General features: G+C 36.7%; 1 protein-coding gene across 4 annotated transcripts in view; it reads left to right on the top strand.

The window, feature by feature from the left end:
- Window positions 1-20,446, top strand: part of HIPK1 (homeodomain interacting protein kinase 1) — a 47,354-nt gene that overhangs the window by 9,353 nt on the left and 17,555 nt on the right. For 2 of the 4 annotated variants that reach the window (XM_060139283.1, XM_060139282.1), the window contains exons 2-8: window positions 909-1,986; window positions 9,674-9,797; window positions 15,963-16,082; window positions 16,863-16,949; window positions 17,662-17,846; window positions 18,190-18,352; window positions 19,218-19,443. In XM_060139283.1, coding sequence (XP_059995266.1) covers window positions 911-1,986; window positions 9,674-9,797; window positions 15,963-16,082; window positions 16,863-16,949; window positions 17,662-17,846; window positions 18,190-18,352; window positions 19,218-19,443 — 1,981 coding nt within the window. In that variant the 5' untranslated portion in view covers window positions 909-910. The remainder of the gene's footprint in view (window positions 1-908; window positions 1,987-9,673; window positions 9,798-15,962; window positions 16,083-16,862; window positions 16,950-17,661; window positions 17,847-18,189; window positions 18,353-19,217; window positions 19,444-20,446) is intronic. The other 2 variants (XM_060139284.1, XM_060139286.1) reach the window with 2 other exon arrangements.

Here is a 20,446-nt window from a genome sequence, read left to right as displayed (position 1 = left end):
GGTTGCCTTCACTTTGCTACATTCTGGACACTACTTTTTCTGTGAATATAGTTTAAGATTGAATTAGCCTTTGAGGGGAGGGGAACATTATTACATAATGTTTCTCTTGCTAACAAAGTGTTTTTCATATATGATCCTGTGAAACCTTGTATCTCTTATCCTTGTGCTTTGTGCTAGCCAGATTTTGGACCTAAGTAGGAAGTCAATATTTGTGTTAAATGTCATCAGCTAGATTTACCTTATGGCTTCTGCTCTTTGTGATCTTTTTGGACCTGTTACTTAGCAATATTGAGTATCCTGCCCAAATTTGTTCATCTATGAATTTTATAAGCATGTCATCTATGTCTACTTTTAAATAATTGATTTAAGAGCTAATCAGGGCAGGAATGAAGACAGCTGTGGAATGAACTCTGGGGCCAAAGAGCTTGGGTTTGAATTCTAGTGCTGCCACTTAAGAACTGTGTTATTTTGGGCAAATTCTTTTAACCAGTCTGTGTCTTAGTTTCCTCATCTATAGAATGGAAATAATGATAGTATGTTTTTCAAAAGGTTGTGGTGAGAATTAAATGAGTTATGTGTATGAAGTGCTTAGACTACCACTTGACACATACTAAGTGATCAATCATCTAAGCTATTGTTGTTTTTATCTTATAAACCATCTTAGATGTTCATACTCTTTTAACAGTATGTCCTATTATTGCTGAGTCTCAAAAAAGTGATTCAGGATGTGTAATTAGACCAAAAAGTTTATCCTTCTATAATAGGAAACATGTTTTGGAAAATGTATAAAATAAAACCTCAGCCAGATATACGTTTACTTGTTTTTTTCTAAACTGAAAGTTTTCTGATATACTAATTGAGGGGTTGTATAAAATTGAGGGCCTAATTCTTCCTCTTTCTTGGTGTAGGTATGGCATCACAGCTGCAGGTGTTTTCCCCCCCATCAGTGTCGTCGAGTGCCTTCTGCAGTGCAAAGAAACTGAAAATAGAGCCTTCTGGTTGGGATGTTTCTGGACAGAGCAGCAACGACAAATACTATACCCACAGCAAAACCCTCCCAGCCACGCAAGGGCAAGCCAACTCTTCTCACCAGGTAGCGAATTTCAACATCCCTGCTTACGACCAGGGCCTCCTCCTCCCAGCTCCTGCAGTGGAGCATATTGTTGTAACAGCTGCTGATAGCTCTGCCAGTGCTGCTACATCAACCTTCCAAAGCAGCCAGACCCTGACTCACAGAAGCAACGTTTCTTTGCTTGAGCCATATCAAAAATGTGGATTGAAAAGAAAAAGTGAGGAAGTTGACAGCAACGGTAGCGTGCAAATCATAGAAGAACATCCCCCTCTCATGCTGCAAAACAGGACTGTGGTGGGTGCCGCTGCCACGACCACCACTGTGACCACAAAGAGTAGCAGTTCCAGTGGAGAAGGGGATTACCAGCTGGTCCAGCATGAGATCCTTTGCTCTATGACAAACAGCTATGAAGTCTTGGAGTTCTTAGGCCGGGGAACATTTGGACAGGTGGCTAAGTGCTGGAAGCGGAGCACCAAGGAAATTGTGGCTATTAAAATCTTGAAGAACCACCCCTCCTATGCCAGACAAGGACAGATTGAAGTGAGCATCCTTTCCCGCCTAAGCAGTGAAAATGCCGATGAGTATAATTTTGTCCGTTCTTATGAGTGCTTTCAGCATAAGAATCATACCTGCCTTGTGTTTGAGATGCTGGAGCAGAACTTATATGATTTTCTAAAGCAGAACAAGTTTAGCCCACTGCCACTCAAGTACATCAGACCAATCTTGCAGCAGGTGGCCACAGCCCTGATGAAGCTCAAGAGCCTTGGTCTAATTCACGCTGACCTTAAGCCTGAAAACATAATGCTGGTCGATCCAGTGCGCCAACCCTACCGAGTGAAGGTCATTGACTTTGGTTCTGCTAGTCACGTTTCCAAAGCTGTGTGCTCAACCTACTTACAGTCACGTTACTACAGGCAAGTGGCAAATGCTAAAGAGCATGTCTTCAACTAGAGATCTGTCTTTATATTTAACATATATTACAAAGGGCTACGTATAACAATGAATTTATTTACAGATTTCAACACAGAATAGGATAATATACTTTAGTATTATCCTAAATATATTTAGTATTTAATATTCCATGTGTGTGGCATTCCTATATGTAACATTATTTTATTTCTGAAATTTTAACTCTAGAAAAATTAATTCAGTCTGATTCTGAAGGTTGTTCCTAGTTGAATTATAGTAGCATCTGGTTCCTTCTTTACTACCGTTATACCTAATTTTCCCATTTTAAAGTACCTTTAAATATATAAGATGTTTACTTATATGTGATGAATTTGGGCATATGCTGCTATTTTTCCCAGGTTCCTCTCTTGGCAGGTAAGATGCCTTGGGAATAATTCCAAGTTTAACTCTAGCAACGTTTTATTATGTTACATTTTCTTTCTTGCATAATAGAATTGGATTAGATGATTGCTAAGGTCTCTTCTCGTTTTAATATTCTCCATAGTCCTTTGAACTTATTTGCATATGAACTTATTTGGTTCCATAGTCCTTTGAACTTATTTGCATATGAACTTATTTGGTTATCCTAAAATGGCCTTGACCCAAACACCTTATACTTTAGTGATTTATATTTCCATATTGATACTTCTAATAAAGCTACCTTTTCAATATATAATAATTATTGGGACAGAACTTAAATGCTGGTATGTAGAATTTTGTCTGTACTGTAATCAAGGAGCATTACTGAAAGAGAGAAGACGGGAAAGTCTTTAAATGAGCTTTTATTTCTCAGTACGTCATTTATCTGTCTAGTTATTAATTTTAAAGAATCTGATATTTATTTTAATGGTCATGCATTAAACACAGATTGTACACTCACCCAATCACGAGGTGAAACAATAAAAAAAGATAACCCACAAAATAAGTTTTATCAAGAGATATGTCCAACATGCCAAATGCCTATAATAAATTTTGAGGAAATAGAAATTCTGAACTAAGAATTTTATATTATGTGTGAAAATAATGTAAGGACATTTTAACCTGTATAGGGACTCAGAAAATATGCCATCTACATATTTTTGTTTTTCTAATTGTGATAAAACCTACCTAACATGAAGTTTACCATTAACATGTACCATTCAGTGTTGTGAAGTATCTTCATAGTGTTGTATAGCCTTCACCACTATTTCCAAATGTTTTTTATCACCCAAAACAGAAACTCTGTAACCATTAAGCAGTAACTACTCCACCCTCCTACCCCCACCCCTGTTACCTCTATTTGACTTTCTGTCTCTATGAAATTGCCTATTCTAGATATTGCATATAAGTGGAATCATACAATATTTCTCCTTTTGGGTCTGACTTACTTCACTTAGCATAATGTTTTCAAGGTTAATCTCTGAAATTCTGTAGCATGTTTCAGAATTTCATTCCTTTTCAGGACTGAATAATATTCTATTGCATGTATATACCACATTTTATTTATCTATTCATCTGTTGATGGACACTTGGGTTGTTTCCACATTTTTGGCTATTGTGAATAATGATGTAATATGAACATTGGCATTCAAGTGTTTGAGTCCCTGTTTTCAATTCTTTTGGGTATAAAACTAGAAGTAGAGTTGCTGGGTCATATGGTAATTCTTTAACTTTTTGAGGAACCACCAAACTTTTTTCTCAGCCATTGCATGATCTTATATTCCCACCAGCAATGCATGAGGATTCCAATTTCTCCATATCCTCACCAATCCACCAGCACTTGTTATTTTCTTTCTCTCTCTCTTTTTTTTTTTTGTTTTTTTTTTTTGGATAATAGCCATCCTTATGTATGTGAAATGATATCTCATATAGTTTTTTTTTTTTTTTTTTTTTTTTTTTTTGCGTTACGCGGGCCTCTCACTGTTGTGGCCTCTCCCGTTGCGGAGCACAGGCTCCGGACGCGCAGGCTCAGCGGCCATGGCTCACGGGCCCAGCCGCTCCACGGCATGTGGGATCTTCCCGGACCGGGGCACGAACCCGCGTCCCCTGCATCGGCAGGCGGACTCTCAACCACTGCGCCACCAGGGAAGCCCTCTCATATAGTTTTGATTTGCATTTCCCTAATGTTTAGTGATGGTAAGCATCATTTCATGTGCTTATTGGCCATCTGTATGTCTTCTCTGGGGAAATGTCTTAAGTCCTTTGTCCATCTTTGAATTGGATTGTTTTTTGTTGTTGCTGAGTTGTAGGAGTTCTTTATATATTCTGAGTATTAATCCCTGGTCAGATATATGATTTGCAGATATTTTCTCCCATTCCATGGGGTTGCCTTTTCACTATATTGATAGTGTTGTTAGCACAAAAGTTTTAAATTTTGATGAAGTCCTATTTGTCTTTTTTGTTGTTGCTTATACTTTTGGTATATTCAAGAAATCGTTGTCAGGGCTCCCCTGGTGGCGCAGTGGTTGAGAGTCCGCCTGCCGATGCAGGGGACATGGGTTCGTGCCCTGGTCTGGGAAGATCCCACATGCCGCAGAGCAGCTGGGCCCGTGAGCCATGGCCGCTGAGCCTGCGCGCCTGGAGCCTGTGCTCCGCAACGGGAGAGGCCACAACAGTGAGAGGCCCGCATACTGCAAAAAAAAAAAAAAAAAAGAAATCGTTGTCAAACAAATGTCATGAAGCTTTTCCCCATGTTTTCTTCAAATAGCTTTAGCTCTTATATTTAGATTTTTGACCCATTTTGAATTAATTTTTGTATGGTATAAAGTATGGGTCCAATTTCATTCTTTTGCATGTGGATATTCAGTTTTCCCAGCACCATTTGCTGAAAAGACTGTCCTTTCTCCATTGAATGGTCTTGACACTCTTGTCAGAATCCTTTGGCCATATATATGAGGGTTCATTTCTGGGGTCTCCCTTCTGTTCCATTGTTCTAAATGTCTGTCTTTATGCCAGTACCATGCTTTTTTGATTACTGTAGCTTTGTAATAAGTTTTGAAATCAGGAAGTGTGAGACCTCTAGTTTTATTTTCTTTCAAGATTGTTTTGGCTGTTTTGGAGTCTCCTGAAATTCTATATGAGTTTTAGGATGGACTTTTCTATTTCTGAAAAAAACATCATTGGTGTTTATAGCGATTTCACTGAGTCTGCAAATCACTTTGCGCAGTATTGACGTCTTAACAACATTGTCTTCCAATCCACCCTAATCTGTTTTTATCTATTCTTTTTATAGTTTTCTAAAGCTCTATCACAGTAATACTTGATGAGCCTAAGGCAAGTGGAATAGCAGCTCAGGCATTCCTTCTTTATATAAATTTTATCCACAGTGGTCCTGTGCATGTTGCATTGTTGCTTTATTAGAGTCCATTAAATCCTTACCCTCTTGTCTTTCAGAAAACCTCTCTGAAATCCTTTTGACCATTGAAGCATTCTGGCTCCAGAGCCAGCCTTCCTCTTACCCTCCTTTTTACATTGCATTGTTTACATTGCTTCATCTTGCTGATAACATGCCAAAGTACTATCAGTTGACGTAAATTTTTGCCACCATGCTGTCTCTGTTGGCCATGGGCACAGCTAAATGATTCAAGCAGTTAAAATAAAGTACTTTATTTCCTAGCCCACTGTAAATGTAAATGTAGACTAATTCCAAGAAAAGTTGCTGTCTTTGGGGCTTGAGTTTTAGGCACAAAGGTTTGTCATGCTTACAAGCTCAATGCTTTTCCATTCTGAACAGGCTAGCTGGCCTTAAAGCTGAGGTCACTTTGTTATGTACGGAAGGACAAGATCTAGATAAGGAAAACATATTTTCAGTTTATCCTAGACAAACAAACAATCCAGTTTCATCTGACACTGAAACCACAGTTAACACCTAAGCCACAGATGTAGGAAGTTAGACTTTATGTAACATCTCTTATTTGGTTTGATGCCTCTGAGATGGGTGGGAAGAAACAAGAGTGTTCATGAAGATGAGCAGAGAATGATTTGTGCTGTTAAGTGATTCCAACCTTAGCTTGCTCTGGGTTCCAGTGAAATAGAGCTTTATGACTTAGGTGGAAGTTTTCAATTTAAAGGAGTTTGAAGTTGGGAAATCAAAATGCAAGGATTGCTATTTCTACCTCCTGGTTATAGCAGTGAGAGCCTGTTTAGTATTTGTTCTCAAAGGATGGGATGTATCTTCAAAGAGGAGAGTCACCATGTCCAAAGTACAATTAATGCCATTTTCCTACTAAAGGGAAGACTGCTAGTTTTGTTTTCCTTTTTCCTGTGCTTTAATAGGTAATCTTTTTTACTGCCCAGTTGTTAGGATGTCAGAGCTGGAAAGGGACCTAGAAGAATAATTAACATATTATATAGATGAAGTAGAACAAGAATTTCAGTGTATAGTTTATATTGAGGGATTGAGAAATATTGGAGGCCAAGGGGAAAGATGATATAGTAATGAAAATATTATCAAGAATCTTGATTTGAATTCAGAGGTTAAAACATTCAGTCTTTAGAGGTGAACCTGCTCTAAATGATGTTCAGTAAAAGAAGATAACTTAAGTCTTTTTGCTTCCTGGAGTTTACATAAGTCTAACATTTTTAGGCTCTGATGAAAGTGAAAAGTCCTCAATAGACTGAGCAGCTTTATTTTATTTTACTTTATTTTTACTGCTTTCCTTGTTTTTCTTTTGATACTTACCTTTTTGCATGGTAGATGTGGTAGAGTTAACTGTTTTGGGTGAGCTTTTACTTGAAATACTTAGCTGCTTTTGTTACTCCAGAAGCAGAGCAAGACCAAATGGAAAAACTGATTCCAGTCAGTCTTCAGGGTTTTTTTGTTTAGTGGGCTTGGGAGATGGAATTAGTGTTTTTCTTAATTTCCCTTAAACTTTAAGCCTTAGAAGCCTAACAGTTATCACATCTTATGGCTACCTTTTTAAAGAAGTAAGTTATTGGGTGGCCTGGCCCCTCCCTGTGACCTGCCTTTTGGATTTTAAAATGTCTTCCTGGTATAGTAGGAATGGCAAAATCAATCTGCTGCTCTTCAGTTGATGTTTAGGAATGTTCTAAGCCCAGTTTTTATTTTGGCACAAAGCCATTTGCATTCTCCCTGCCAGCTATTTTTGGCACTGTCATCAACTTAGAAATTAATGAGTCTGCTCAGTGAAAGTAAAAATTGTGTTCCTTTTCAATTTTAGAAAGGCTTTTATGTTTCTGGGTACTCTTACCCTCTAGTTTATTAATGCTATCAAACATGCCACAGTGGTTGTATTTAATTGAACTCTGAAATTCCATCAGTAATATGGGGCTCTAGCCACCTGCAATAGGAATATCACTTTTTTGTTTTCTTTGGCTGACAGAACCACAGTTCACATCAAATAGCCCCAAAACTGATGGTATTAGTGGTTCCACCCTTAGCTGTCAAATAGTGTAAGTCCCAGCAGGCCTGGATCTTCTGCTGTTTCTGTGCAAGGATCAGGAAAGTTTTTAGACTCTTTGGAGTCCTCTAATTTACCATTTTCTAGGGGCTACTTAGAAAATTACTCTGGAAGGATATTCTTATTTAGGGAAATATCTTTATACCCTCCCCACTCAGTCTTTGTCTGCCCCCCCTCCCCCATACACACAACACAACAATAAGCACATACTACTTAAGAATAAAATTTGGGAAACCTAGGCACTTCATGAGGAGCCATGGCCAATGGTTCCTAATGGAGAGATCTGCTTTTCCATTTAGCTCCTGATTAATGAGGGATCTGGATCTGGAGTGTCCTTACAGATTCAAATTCTGTGACTTGTAAGAAGGAAAGGAAATTATTTGGAGATGATAAAGTGTTTCAGAGCTCAGACCTTGGATCCAGACTGCCTGGGCTCCAGCCTTGGGCAAGTTACTTAACCTGCCAGTGCCCAGTTTCTACATCTGTAAAATGGAAATAATACTTTCTTACATAGAATCTAAGGTGCCATTGATTGTAAGATGAAATATAATATTATTTATGTACCAATAAGAAAGTAAAGGCACTGCCATTAAACTAAAATATATCATCATTTGCAGGAATCTTCTTAATTTCAGAGATGTTAAAATGTGAAAAATGTGTACCTTATAATTGATGACTTAACAGTGATAAGATATACTTTCATAGGATTGTTGTAAGAATTAAGTGAACCCCACATTTTAAAGAACTTAGTGCATGGCACATACTAAGTACTATATAAATGTCATCTATTATTAATATAACCTATTATTATCATCCCCCTTTTGAATCCATTTATCTCTTAATTTTAGTTACAATTTGAAAAATACCATGTATACCACCATGCCAAATAGATAGGTATGTATTTAACTTTTACTTATTTAGAGACAGTATAATGTACTCAACTTCAGAGCTAGGCTACCAGGATTCAAATTCTAGCTCTGCCACTTATTAACTGTGTGATTTTGGGCAAATTACTTAATCTATTTGCCTCTGTTTCCTCCTTTATAAGTATAACATAGAGGGGATAATAATTTTGCCTTGGATATATTCATATAGAGAGAGCTCTTTGTTTATGGTATTACCATAGTTTTCTCTTTAAGGTTTCGTAGGGTTGGGTTTCTCACATGGAGCGTTAGTGGAAATGAATACTTCTGAAGGCACACAGAGAGTTCAGAGTTTTAAAAGAATGATGGTGTAATAATAATAGTCATTGTTTTATCTAACACATAACACGCCATGTGCCAGGCGCTGGTCAAGAGCTTTAATATTTGAATGACATCATTATCATCATTATTTTTTACTCATTTATTTTAACCTTACCACAACCTTATGTAGTAAGAGGTACTCATTTCCATTTTATGAATGAGGAACCTGAGGCTCATAGTGGGAATCAGCCGCATAGCACAGGGAGATCAGCTCAGTGCTTTGTGACCACCTAGAGGGGTGGGATAGGGAGGGCGGGAGGGAGATGCAAGAGGGAGGAGATTTGGGGATATATGTATATGTATAGCTGATTCACTTTGTTATACAGCAGAAACTAGCACACCATTGTAAAGCAATTATACTCCAATAAAGTTGTTAAAAAAAAAAAAGAACCTGAGGCTCAGAAAGATTAATTGCCTACAGCTGTTAAATAATGGAATTAGGATTTGAACCACTGTGTCTCTACAGAAGGCATTTCTGTCATAAAGGGGTATTTATTGATCAGGCCATTTAATTGATTTTTCTGTAATTAAAAAGTTTCTAAGAATAAAAAGAATAAGTCCATAATCCCTTATCTGTAATTTCTAAATTCAGAAAGCTTTCAAAGCTAAAAATCTTTTTCTAAGTTTGGTATAAACTTATTTATTGGCAAGACCTGGCTTGAATCAATGTAAGGCTGTTTAAAGTATTTGTCTGGCTTAGTGTGATTGCTCATATGTTTTGTTGCAGAAGTATTAATGTGTTTGATTATGGGATGCTTCCCTAAACTCCATTGGGATTATTATAAAGTATGTAGTTTATGCATGGGTAGTACCTTTCTGAAATTCAAAAAGCTCTGAATTTCAAAACACATCTGGGGCCAAGAGTTTCGAATTATGGATTTTATACCAAAGATTGTTTTCATTTTCATTAAATCAATGTACCTTTACCTGATACTAAAACAAGACTTAATCAACATAGTTCCCCAAAATAATGTGTAATTTTTTTAATTTGCTATTTTTATTTTTGCTAGAGCCCCTGAAATTATTCTTGGATTACCGTTTTGTGAAGCTATTGATATGTGGTCATTGGGCTGTGTGATAGCTGAGCTGTTCCTGGGGTGGCCTCTTTATCCTGGTGCTTCAGAATATGATCAGGTAAGAGTGTTTATTTGGATGGCAATAGAAAGCAAGTAGTTACTGATGAAAGGTTCTAGAGGAATAGAAGTACTAGTGAAGTATTTATTTAGATTGTAGGGAAAGAATAGTCCAATTAAAAATAATTTTTTAAAGAATAGAATTTTCTCTACCTGCTTCATAGTCTGAAGTTGTATTTGCAATTCTAAACTTTAAAAAGGATTTTATTTTATATTACTTTAGGTTGCTACTTTTCCAGGTCTGTAATGATTTATTAGAGACTTGTCAGCCAATATGTCTTGTGAATTAGGATATGAAAGTAGAGTAAGGATGTGAAGTTGGAATTTTAAGAGCAAACTTTGGCTCATTTAGTGCTATTTATTCCTTTTTATACATGACACACACTGAAGTAATTACTATCTGCATACTGAAACACATTGGACCCTAGAAGTTGTGATGTGTATTAGGTCTCTGTAACATAGGATTTAGGAGGGAAATCTTATGAGTTGAAAAGTATTGTAACAAATTATCTATGTTTCAAAACAGACAAGCTTTAGAAGATATGCTACAACTTCCTAAGAAACTGGTCCTAAGGAAAAAAGTTTTGCCATGGAAGTAAATTGTGAATTCTCATTTTTTGTTCTTAAAAAAAAAATGGTTCTATGGTTATTTTAAACCATTAAAAGAGAAAAGAGCAAAACAGTGTTTTTCCCTATTCAACCTGGCATTTTGACTCCTCAGTCCATTTTACAGTAGATGTAACAGTTACCAACTTCCAAAAATTTGACTCTTTGGATTTGTCTCTGAGTGAGACATAAAAAATGAGTTGTTCATATGATAAGTAACCAGTTACATTGAGCTTTGTAATTTTTCAGTCTTTCATCCACCTTGTGAGACGTGAACCACCTTCCTTATTTTAACAACAACAACAAAGAAGTGTGAGGGAGATTAAATGATGCAAAACCACAGTTACTTGAACCAGTCCATTGATTCTCCTCTTTCGGTTTTAGACTCTTGAGAATCTGATGAAGCTATGGATCTTCTCAGAAAAATATGCTCACAATGTTTTATATACAAAGTTAGGGAATTCGTGGACCCCCCGATTAAGAAAACTTGCTCCAAGCAATTATAGCCTCTAAAGTGCCATTCCTAGGCCAAATGTTTTGTGGCATCTCTTCAACCTTAGTAAACAGATTGCATTGTAAATATTCCTAGGAAGTGGAACCAAATAAAATTAGATTTAGAAGCTAAGGTACAATGGGGGGTTACCTTGTAAAGAAATGATATAGTAGTTTTGAGAATTTTTGCCTGGCGCACAGATGTGAAAATGGGTTGTAGGAGAAAGTTGTTTTTTTCCCATGCTTAATAATGAATAAATAGGGTGTTGCTGTTGTAGAGCAGGATTGGGAATACTTTATCTTGATGCATCTTTGCTTATACAGAAAGATTCCTGTGGCAGGATCCTTGTTCTTACAGCTGAGTTTTTTTAAAAACAACTTTATTGAGATATAATTCACATACCGTATAATTCAGCCATTTAAAGTGTGCAACTCAGTGGTCTTTAGTATGTTCACAGGGTTGTGAACCATAGCCATAATCAGTTTAGAACATTTTCATGACTCTAAAACGAAACCCAGTACTTACTAGCAGTCAGTACCCATTCTTCCCTAACCACCCCACCACCACGCTGGGAGCCAGTAATCTACTTTCTGTCTGTATAGATTTGCCTATGCTAGCATAGCATATTCATCACATACAATATGTGGTCTTTTGTGCTGGGCTTCTTTTACTTAGCATGATGTTTTTCATCCATGCTGTTGCCTGTATCAGAACTTCATTACTTTTTATGGCTGATCAGTGTTTCATTGTGTGTATGTCTATATGTATGTGTGTGTGTGTGTGTGTGTGTGTGTGTGTGTGTATGTGTGTATGTATATGTATATATGCCACTTTTTTTATGTGCTCATCTGTTGATGGACACTTGGGGTGTTACCACCTTTTGGCTGTTGTGAATAATGGTGCTATGAATATTGGTGTACCAGGGTTTAAGTCCCTGTTTTCCGTTTCTTTGGGTATAAAGCTAGAAGTAGAATCGCTGAGTGTCTTGCTAATTCTATGAGTGTCTGAGAAAGTATATGAATAGATTATAGTTGAAAACTACCCTAACATGGGAAAGGAAATAGTCAAGCAGGTGCAGGAAGCACAGAGAGTCCCATACAGGATAAATCCAAGGAGAAACACGCCAAGACACATATTAATCAAACTGTCAAAAATTAAACACAAAGAAAAAACATTAAAAGCAGCAAGGGAGGGCTTCCCTGGTGGCACGGTGGTTGAGAGTCCGCCTGCCGATGCAGGGGACATGGGTTCGTGCCCCGGTCCGGGAAGATCCCACATGCCGCGGAGCGGCTAGGCCCGTGAGCCATGGCCACTGAGCCTGCGTGTCCGGAGCCTGTGCTCCGCAACGGGAGAGGCCACAGCAGTGAGAGGCCCGCGTACCGCAAAAAAAACCCAAAAAACAAACAAACAAACAAATAAACAATGACAATAATACTTTCTGTTTGCATAAAGGTAAGGTGGGGCCTTTGTTGTTGCATTATTTTAAGCTATGTGAAAAGCAGTATCTGTATGATAGTTCCCATTCTACTTTCACAGTTTAACTCTTTTCATTCTATAATATTAAACATTTTTAATGTTTTAATATTGTAAGTGCATTATTGTAGAGAAATTAGAAAAGATGCAGTAAGCCAAGAGACAAAAATTTCAACCTTTAGTGGTTCTACCCCTCAAAGGTAACCTGTTACGTTTTGGTATATTTTGTATTTATTTATATATTTTAATTTGTTAATTTTCTTTATGTATTTATTGACTACTGTCATAGGTACTCTGGTTACTGGGGATACAGTGCTGAATAAAACATTGTCCTTGCCCTCATGGAGGCTATAGTTTGGTGGTGGGAAATAGACATTAAGTAAATAATCACACAAATAATAATATAGTACAATTGAGATAAATTCTATGAAGGGAAATGTAGTTTTGCAGTTTGTGTGTGTGTGTGTGTGTGAGAGAGAGAGAGTGTGTGTGAGAGAGAGTGGACATGCACGCACACGCGTGCACATGCATGTATGGACATGCATGTATCTCCTGACCATGTATGTCCTAATGCCTCTTGATTATACTCATTTTTTCCTATTGCTATTACCCTCGTCCAGGCTGTCTTCATCACTTACATGGGCTACTAGACAACCTCCCTTTTACCTACTCTGGCCTCCCTCTAGTCTTTTTTCCAGAGAGTATTTTTTTCAGAACACAAATTTGATCATGCCACTCCCCTGCTCTTTACTGGTTTCCCATGATTTAGAATTAAGGGCTAAATCCTTAATATGGCCTCTGAGCCTCTACCTGGGTTATTCTCCTCTTCCTCTCTTCCTTTCAAGATTTGATCTTATATCATTTCTTCTTGCTTTTCTTGCACTAGCCCCACTGGCATCATTTCAGCACTGGTTAAGAATGTTTCCTTCTAGCACAGGCCCTCACACATACTGTTCTCTTAGTCTGGAATGCTTCTCCACCACCCATTCATTTCGTTTAGTCAGTCCCTACTCATTTATTAGCTAACGTGTCACTTCTTCAAGGATGTTTTCCTCACCAGTCCCCAGTCTAGGTCAGGTTCCTTTGTTATGTATTTTTATAGAAGCCTGTTTATTTTCTTCAGGATGCCAATTCAGTTTGAATTATGCATTCAGTGTCTGTTTCCCTCACTTGGCTGCAAAGTCTATGAGAGCAAGAACCATGTCTATTTTAACAATCACCACTGCCTGGCTTAATAAGTACTTACTGAAAGAATGAATATGTGCTACATATAGTTATGTTTCATATATAAACTTATGGACATAGAGGAATACATATACTGTGTTTCATCAAATCTAAGACCCTGTTGATTGAGAGATGAACTACTTTTCTGTACCTCTAAGAAAGAATGCTTCCAATTAAACCATGACTTATCATGGCTATCAGTTTTAAGACATATCCTAATTTCAGAGATGTTAATGTGAAAAAATGTGCCTCTTAGAATCAGTGAAGTGTAATTTTTTTAAGTGAGGTCATATTTAATTTGTAATCTGCTTTTTCAGTTAGTATATTATGAAATATCTTTCTTTACAATGTCGATAAATATACTTTTACCCTATCATTTAAAATGTCTGCAGAGTATTTCATTGTACAGATTTTATCCTGGATTTTAAATTCCCTTTTTGTATGGAAAAGAAGTTCACATTTAAAATGTTCTCATCCACATCAATTTTTTTTTTTTTTTCTATTTTGCCAATGCTGTATTTTGGCTTCCAGTTAGGTACCTCTCACAGATTCAGAGTAATATCCTGCTGTTTTCTAAAATTGTCTTGTGACGGCCGGCCAGATTTGGCCTGTAGGCCATAGTTTTCTGACCTCTGCTTTACACTCTTAAAAAATTGTTGAGGACCCCAAAGAGCCCTGTTTATGTAGTTTATATCTATTAATATATATTGCATTAGAAATTAAAACTGAAATTTTTGGGGAGGAGAGGTGAGAAGTAAGATTTCCTTGCTTAAAAGTTTCTTTCTAATTTCGTCATTAAATATAGCCATTCTTATGTGGAGGGGGGGGATGGTTAAAAAAATTACCTCTTGTTTTACTTTCAGTAGGTCAGGAAAGAAGCAGATTGCTTTTTTGGATAGGGAGAATTGTGAAAGCAAACAGAAATGTGAACAATAAAACTGGGAAACTTTTATTTTTTAAAATATTTATTTGGTTGTACTGGGTCTTAGCTGCGGCAGGTGGGCTCCTTAGTTGTGGCACGTGGACTCCTTAATTGCAGCAGGTGGTCTTCTTAGTTGTGACACACAGGCTCCTTAGTTGCAGGAGGTGGGCTCCTTAGTTGTGGTATGCAAACTCTGAGTTGTGGCATGCATGTTGGATCTAGTTCCCTGACCAGGGGTCAAACCTGGGCCCCCTGCATTGGGAGCACAGAGTATTATCCACTGTGCCACCAGGGAAGTCCCAAAACTGGGAAACTTTTAAAACACAAGAATATACAGGCACATGTCTCATTAGCCATCAGAACAGTGACATCATCACACATCACCTCTGGAAATCTCTATACCCATGAGAAAGAAATGAAAAAGGCAAATAACTTCTTAGTATTATTATGAAAATAGTTTATATTTCATAGACTCCCTAAAAGGATCTTGGGGACCCCTCAGTGTTCCCCAGACCACACTTTGAGAACTGCTGGTCTAGTTAAAAGTAGGTGTTCAATAAATATTGAATGGGGACTTCCCTGGTGGCACAGTGGTTAAGAATCGCCTGCCAATACAGGGGACACGGGTTCGATCCCTGGTCCGGGAAGGTCCCACATTTCTCTAGGCCACGGAGAAAGTAAGCCCGTGAGCCACAACTACTGAGCCTGCGTGCTACAGCTAGTGAAGTTTGTGCGCCTAGAGCCTGTGCTCCACAACAAGAGAAACCACCGCAATGAGAAGCCCGTGCACCATAGCAAAGAGTAGCCCCTGCTCTCCACAACTAGAGAAAGCCCATGCACAGCAATGAAGACCTAATGCAACTAAAAATAAAAATAAAAATTGAATGAATGAACATAGTACCTGCCTTTTATTGATGTGGGGATAGAGAAACTAAATTGTTTAATTTTATAGTATGAGCAATTTAGAGTGGGGACAATTGACAAGAGCTAGAGTAGCCAAGGAAGGAAGAGGTTTATGGAAATTTTTTCCTAATCTCTTAAATTTGATAATGTATGAACAAACAAACAAAACCTTGGTAATGCATGAAATAGTTTGTTGGAAACTATTCTGTTCTGTCCTAGAAATTTCTTATAGTTTTTTGAACTCTGTATCAGAAATCTACCAAAAAAAAAGGTCACACAGAAAATTTTCAAAACTGAGTTTTCCTTGTAAATAATAGGTATAGTAACAAGGAAGTTACTGAATAAATATTTGGGAATTATCTGTGAGTGGGTTAGCATGTATATCTACAGATAAATTTCATTTGTATTGATCAAATAGTTAATTTCTTTGCAGTACCTTTCTTTTTTTTTGACTAGAGCTAATATTTATAATATTTTAGTGTAAAAGTTTTTAATAATTTACCTTTTCACTCCAAATCAATGTTTTGATGGTTTTGACATTTCAGATTCGTTACATTTCACAAACACAAGGCCTGCCAGCTGAATATCTTCTCAGTGCCGGAACAAAAACAACCAGGTTTTTCAACAGAGATCCTAATTTGGGGTACCCACTGTGGAGGCTTAAGGTCTGACTCCTTTGCTATACTATACTATTCATTCCTGTACTCCTTAATTCCAATTTGAATTCAAAGTTTAGTTATTAAATTCTTGAGGTGGAGGGGGGCAAAAGGGGGGACAGTGGGAATTTTCGTTTGCAGGAGCAAATACTTTGAGAAATTATATCATTGTACCCGTATGGCCTTATCCTTAGTTAAAAAAACAAAACATTAAATGCCAGTTCAGTTGGCTGAGGTTATTTTATATATTTGAATCAGCAGCTAAGAAGGGGGTATGGAGAGTAGTGCTTATCATTAAGTGATAGGAAGAACTAGAGTAATTTAGTAGTGGCTGTTTTTTAGAGAATTCTCAATAAATATGACAAAACAACACAATTTTATAACTGCCCATATTAAGACCTTACTTATTTTCTTAAAACAAATAGATGTCTGAGTAATTTGATTAACCCAGTGACTCTGTCTCTGAGCCTATTGAATAGTTAGTATTTGAAATATTGCTTCATTTGAAAGTAACTTTTAGAGAAAAATGGTAATGTCTCTTCTTAACTGACATTCTTCAGGAACTGTGCTACATCATTGCTTGCACATTTATTTTATCATTGTTGAAAGGGTGGCCAGGTATCAAGGTCCCATCTCTCTACCGGAAGATTTTCTTGTTGTAAATTACTTTCATGTTTGTGATCTCTGGTTGGCAAGGTGACAACACTTGTATCTCTGTATTCTGACTTTAATTTAGAATAAGAGGTGAAAACATACAGATGGAATTTTTTAAAAATCTGTATTTTGTAGACACCTGAAGAACATGAATTGGAGACTGGGATCAAATCAAAAGAAGCTCGAAAGTACATTTTTAATTGTTTAGATGATATGGCTCAGGTAAGCATGGAAAGTTTCAGAAAGCCAGACATTTATGTATCTCTTTAATCAGAGATACACTTCCATTGGTTATATTAAAGATAGATTCAATTTGTTATCGTCTAATACATGTTTTCATTTTTTACATAAATACATTAATATTCTTCCACATATTAAAAGAATGTTTGAATCCTAGCAAAGGATATTTTTAGAATTTATATATTTCTCCTTTGCTTTTGCTTAACTAGTCTTTTGCATGTCAGTATTTTGAAATATTATTTACGAAGGTTCCTTTCTTGTCCATTTTTTCTACTAAATAAATACTTACATAAGAGCTAACATTTATTTAGTGCTTTTGTTCCAAACTCTGTCTAAACACATACTATGTCATTTAATCTTTTCAGCAATAGAAACTATATTTAAGTAATAACAATCATTTTTACTTAACTTCTTTGATCTGGATTTTGAATGAAAAGAGCTTATTCAGCTTTATTCTACCAACAAACTGTACCAAATTGAAGATTTTAATTAGACAGTATAAGAAGAGCTTCCATTTGTGAAAAAATTTCCTCAGGTTTTTCTCTTGAGCTATACACACACACACACACACACACACACATATATTATACATATGAATATTATATATATAAATATGTATACATAGTGCACATGTTAAATGTCAGCATTAAAGGTTGAGTGATGAAGTATAATATTTCTAAATTTTCCTTGTAAGGTGAACATGTCCACAGACTTAGAGGGAACAGATATGTTGGCAGAGAAGGCGGATCGAAGAGAATACATAGATCTGTTAAAAAAAATGCTAACAATTGATGCGGATAAGAGAATTACTCCTCTGAAAACTCTTAACCATCAGTTTGTGACAATGACTCACCTTCTGGATTTTCCACATAGCAATCAGTGAGTATAGTATGGTCTGGGGCATTTTGCCATGATGTGGTTTTCTGTTGAGTTACCATCTTACAGCTAAATGGAAGTATCACAAGAGTAGTGGCTTTGATACTTGCATATTTGGCTTACTGATGCTTTTCCTTCTCATTGAAAAATCATGAAATTAAAAATTAGATGTGTAAAAAAAAATTAGATGTGTATTTTTCCTTTTTATGGTTATAAAAACTCTTGGTTCATTTTCTCTGAAAGTACTCAGGGGTAAAAAACCATTAATCTGTATTTATCTTGAGTTATTTGCTATCTGTTTAAATCTTGGCATTTATTTCATTGAATTTTTAATCTCTTTTTTCAGTGTTAAGTCTTGTTTTCAGAACATGGAGATCTGCAAACGGAGGGTTCACATGTATGATACAGTGAGTCAGATCAAGAGTCCCTTCACCACGCATGTTGCCCCAAATACAAGCACAAATCTAACCATGAGCTTCAGCAACCAACTCAATACAGTGCACAATCAGGTATTCAGTAAATGATTTTGGGAACTCAGACCTAAGTGGGATAAAAACTAGTAAGAGTACAGGGTGAGGTAGAGAAACCAGTCTTTGCTTTGGTGGTCTTGTAGCTTCGTAAGAATTTTCAGACTGATAATACCTACACATCATGTGCTGACAAAAATTAAAAACAAAGGCCTAATCCATGCCCTCATAGTCTTAGCATAGCCAAATAAGTGGAACCTGGCTTCTATACTACTTGCTGCTGTTGATTGTACTGACTTCAGCCAAATGACTCTCTTTTTGTTAGATAGCTCTCATTACATGTATCGAAAGGTGTTCCCAATCATTTTTTTCTATGCTGTATATTAGGTCCTCAGAATTTACTCATCTGATAACTGGAAGTTTGTACTCTTTGACCACCTCTCCAGCCATCTCCTACCTTGCCCCACCAACTACTGATCTACTCTTTGTTTCTGTGAATTCCAATAATTAACTTTAAGAGTGGTTTTGCATTTGTTTGCCAAACAGTGATATTTACATTTAAGTTTGTTTCTGAAGATGGAAGTTTTCTAATTTCTTAGCTAGGTCTACTTTCTAAATGGAAGATCATATGAGATTTGGTGGGATCTCACATCCAGTAACTTTTTGCAAAGAAAGAAGAAGTAGGGGTTTATTTATATAGCCTCAACCAGAGCAGGACTTTTTTTTTATTCTTTGTTTTCTTTTTCAGCTTTATAATCTACCTTAAATTTAACAGATAGGAAGAATTTCTTAAGCAGAGAGTTATTTCAAAGACAGTTAACATTACATTTTAAAACTTCATTGTTAGTTTTTCTGGATAGAATCTATGTATGTAAAAATGTTTATACCAGTATCCTTTTGTTTTTAGGCCAGTGTTCTAGCTTCCAGTTCTACTGCAGCAGCTGCTACTCTTTCTCTGGCTAATTCAGATGTCTCACTGCTAAACTACCAGTCAGCTTTGTACCCATCATCTGCAGCACCAGTTCCTGGAGTTGCCCAGCAGGGTGTTTCCTTGCAGCCTGGAACCACCCAGATTTGCACTCAGACAGATCCATTCCAACAGACATTTATAGTATGTCCACCTGCTTTTCAAAGTAAGTGGGGAAACTCCTATATCATATGGTATATATCAGACCTACCTGCTTTAGGCAGATCCTAAGTAAGTATCTAGTTGTTTAGTTTTGATCTTTGACAAGTTTAAACTCAGTCTTTGATTAAGAAGATAACTGAAGTAGGTTGATCTTTTTTACGTTGGTTATTTGTCTAATTATGATGCTATCTGACACATAGGCATTCAATTAATGTTTCCTTATTTGAACTGCCTGATAACCAGTTTTCTTGTCCATTGAGACCTTGTACTGATGTCCTATATCTAGCATAAACACGTATCTCTCAATGTGCAGAGTATATACATCTTGAAAAAACTTGTTGGAAATAGAACTGTATATATTGAATCTTATTCCCTGTATCATTCCATTATAAAATAAAATTAGTATTCCAAATAAAAGGTAATTCTATTAAAAAATGTAAAAATCATGTTTAAGAATGTAGAAACCTCTTAAGTTACATTCAGAAGTAAAGATCATTATTGAACTGAAAAATTCTACAAGCTGAGGTATTTGTGTGGGTAAGGCATTAAGATTATCTGCTTCAGCTTATGAATTATATTGTTCCTGCAAACTCCTATCAGTAGAGGAACAGAATAGCTGAAGAAGGGGGCTCTCACCTGATGTGTTGCAATAAGATTTTAATTTTTACATTTCCATCCTTCCTCATTTTCTCGTTGTTCCGTGTTTATTGATCTGGTGAGCTATTTAAAAGGTTAAATAAATTATGTTAAGGATATATTCTGATGACATCTTGACTTTCCCAATAGAAAGTCAATGTCATGCCCTCTGGGAATAAACCAGGATTCAGGCTTCTCATAGCAGTTCACACAGAAGCAGTTAGCATTTTTATCTTTTTACTTCTGCTACTTATTGACTGTGACTCTTATTTGTTTGGTTTCTGACAGAGTCAGAGCAAACAGAAGGAAAAGAGGGGCTAGGGGAGATTGAGAGATTACCGGGAGTACAGGAGAGCGATAGCAATGTAAAT

Source organism: Lagenorhynchus albirostris, chromosome 2 (genome assembly GCF_949774975.1).
Source record: "Lagenorhynchus albirostris chromosome 2, mLagAlb1.1, whole genome shotgun sequence".
In the NCBI taxonomy this organism is placed as follows: Eukaryota; Metazoa; Chordata; class Mammalia; order Artiodactyla; family Delphinidae; genus Lagenorhynchus; species Lagenorhynchus albirostris.
The sequence above is the reverse complement of the archived record's forward strand: the minus strand, read 5'-3'. Positions and strand labels throughout refer to the sequence as shown.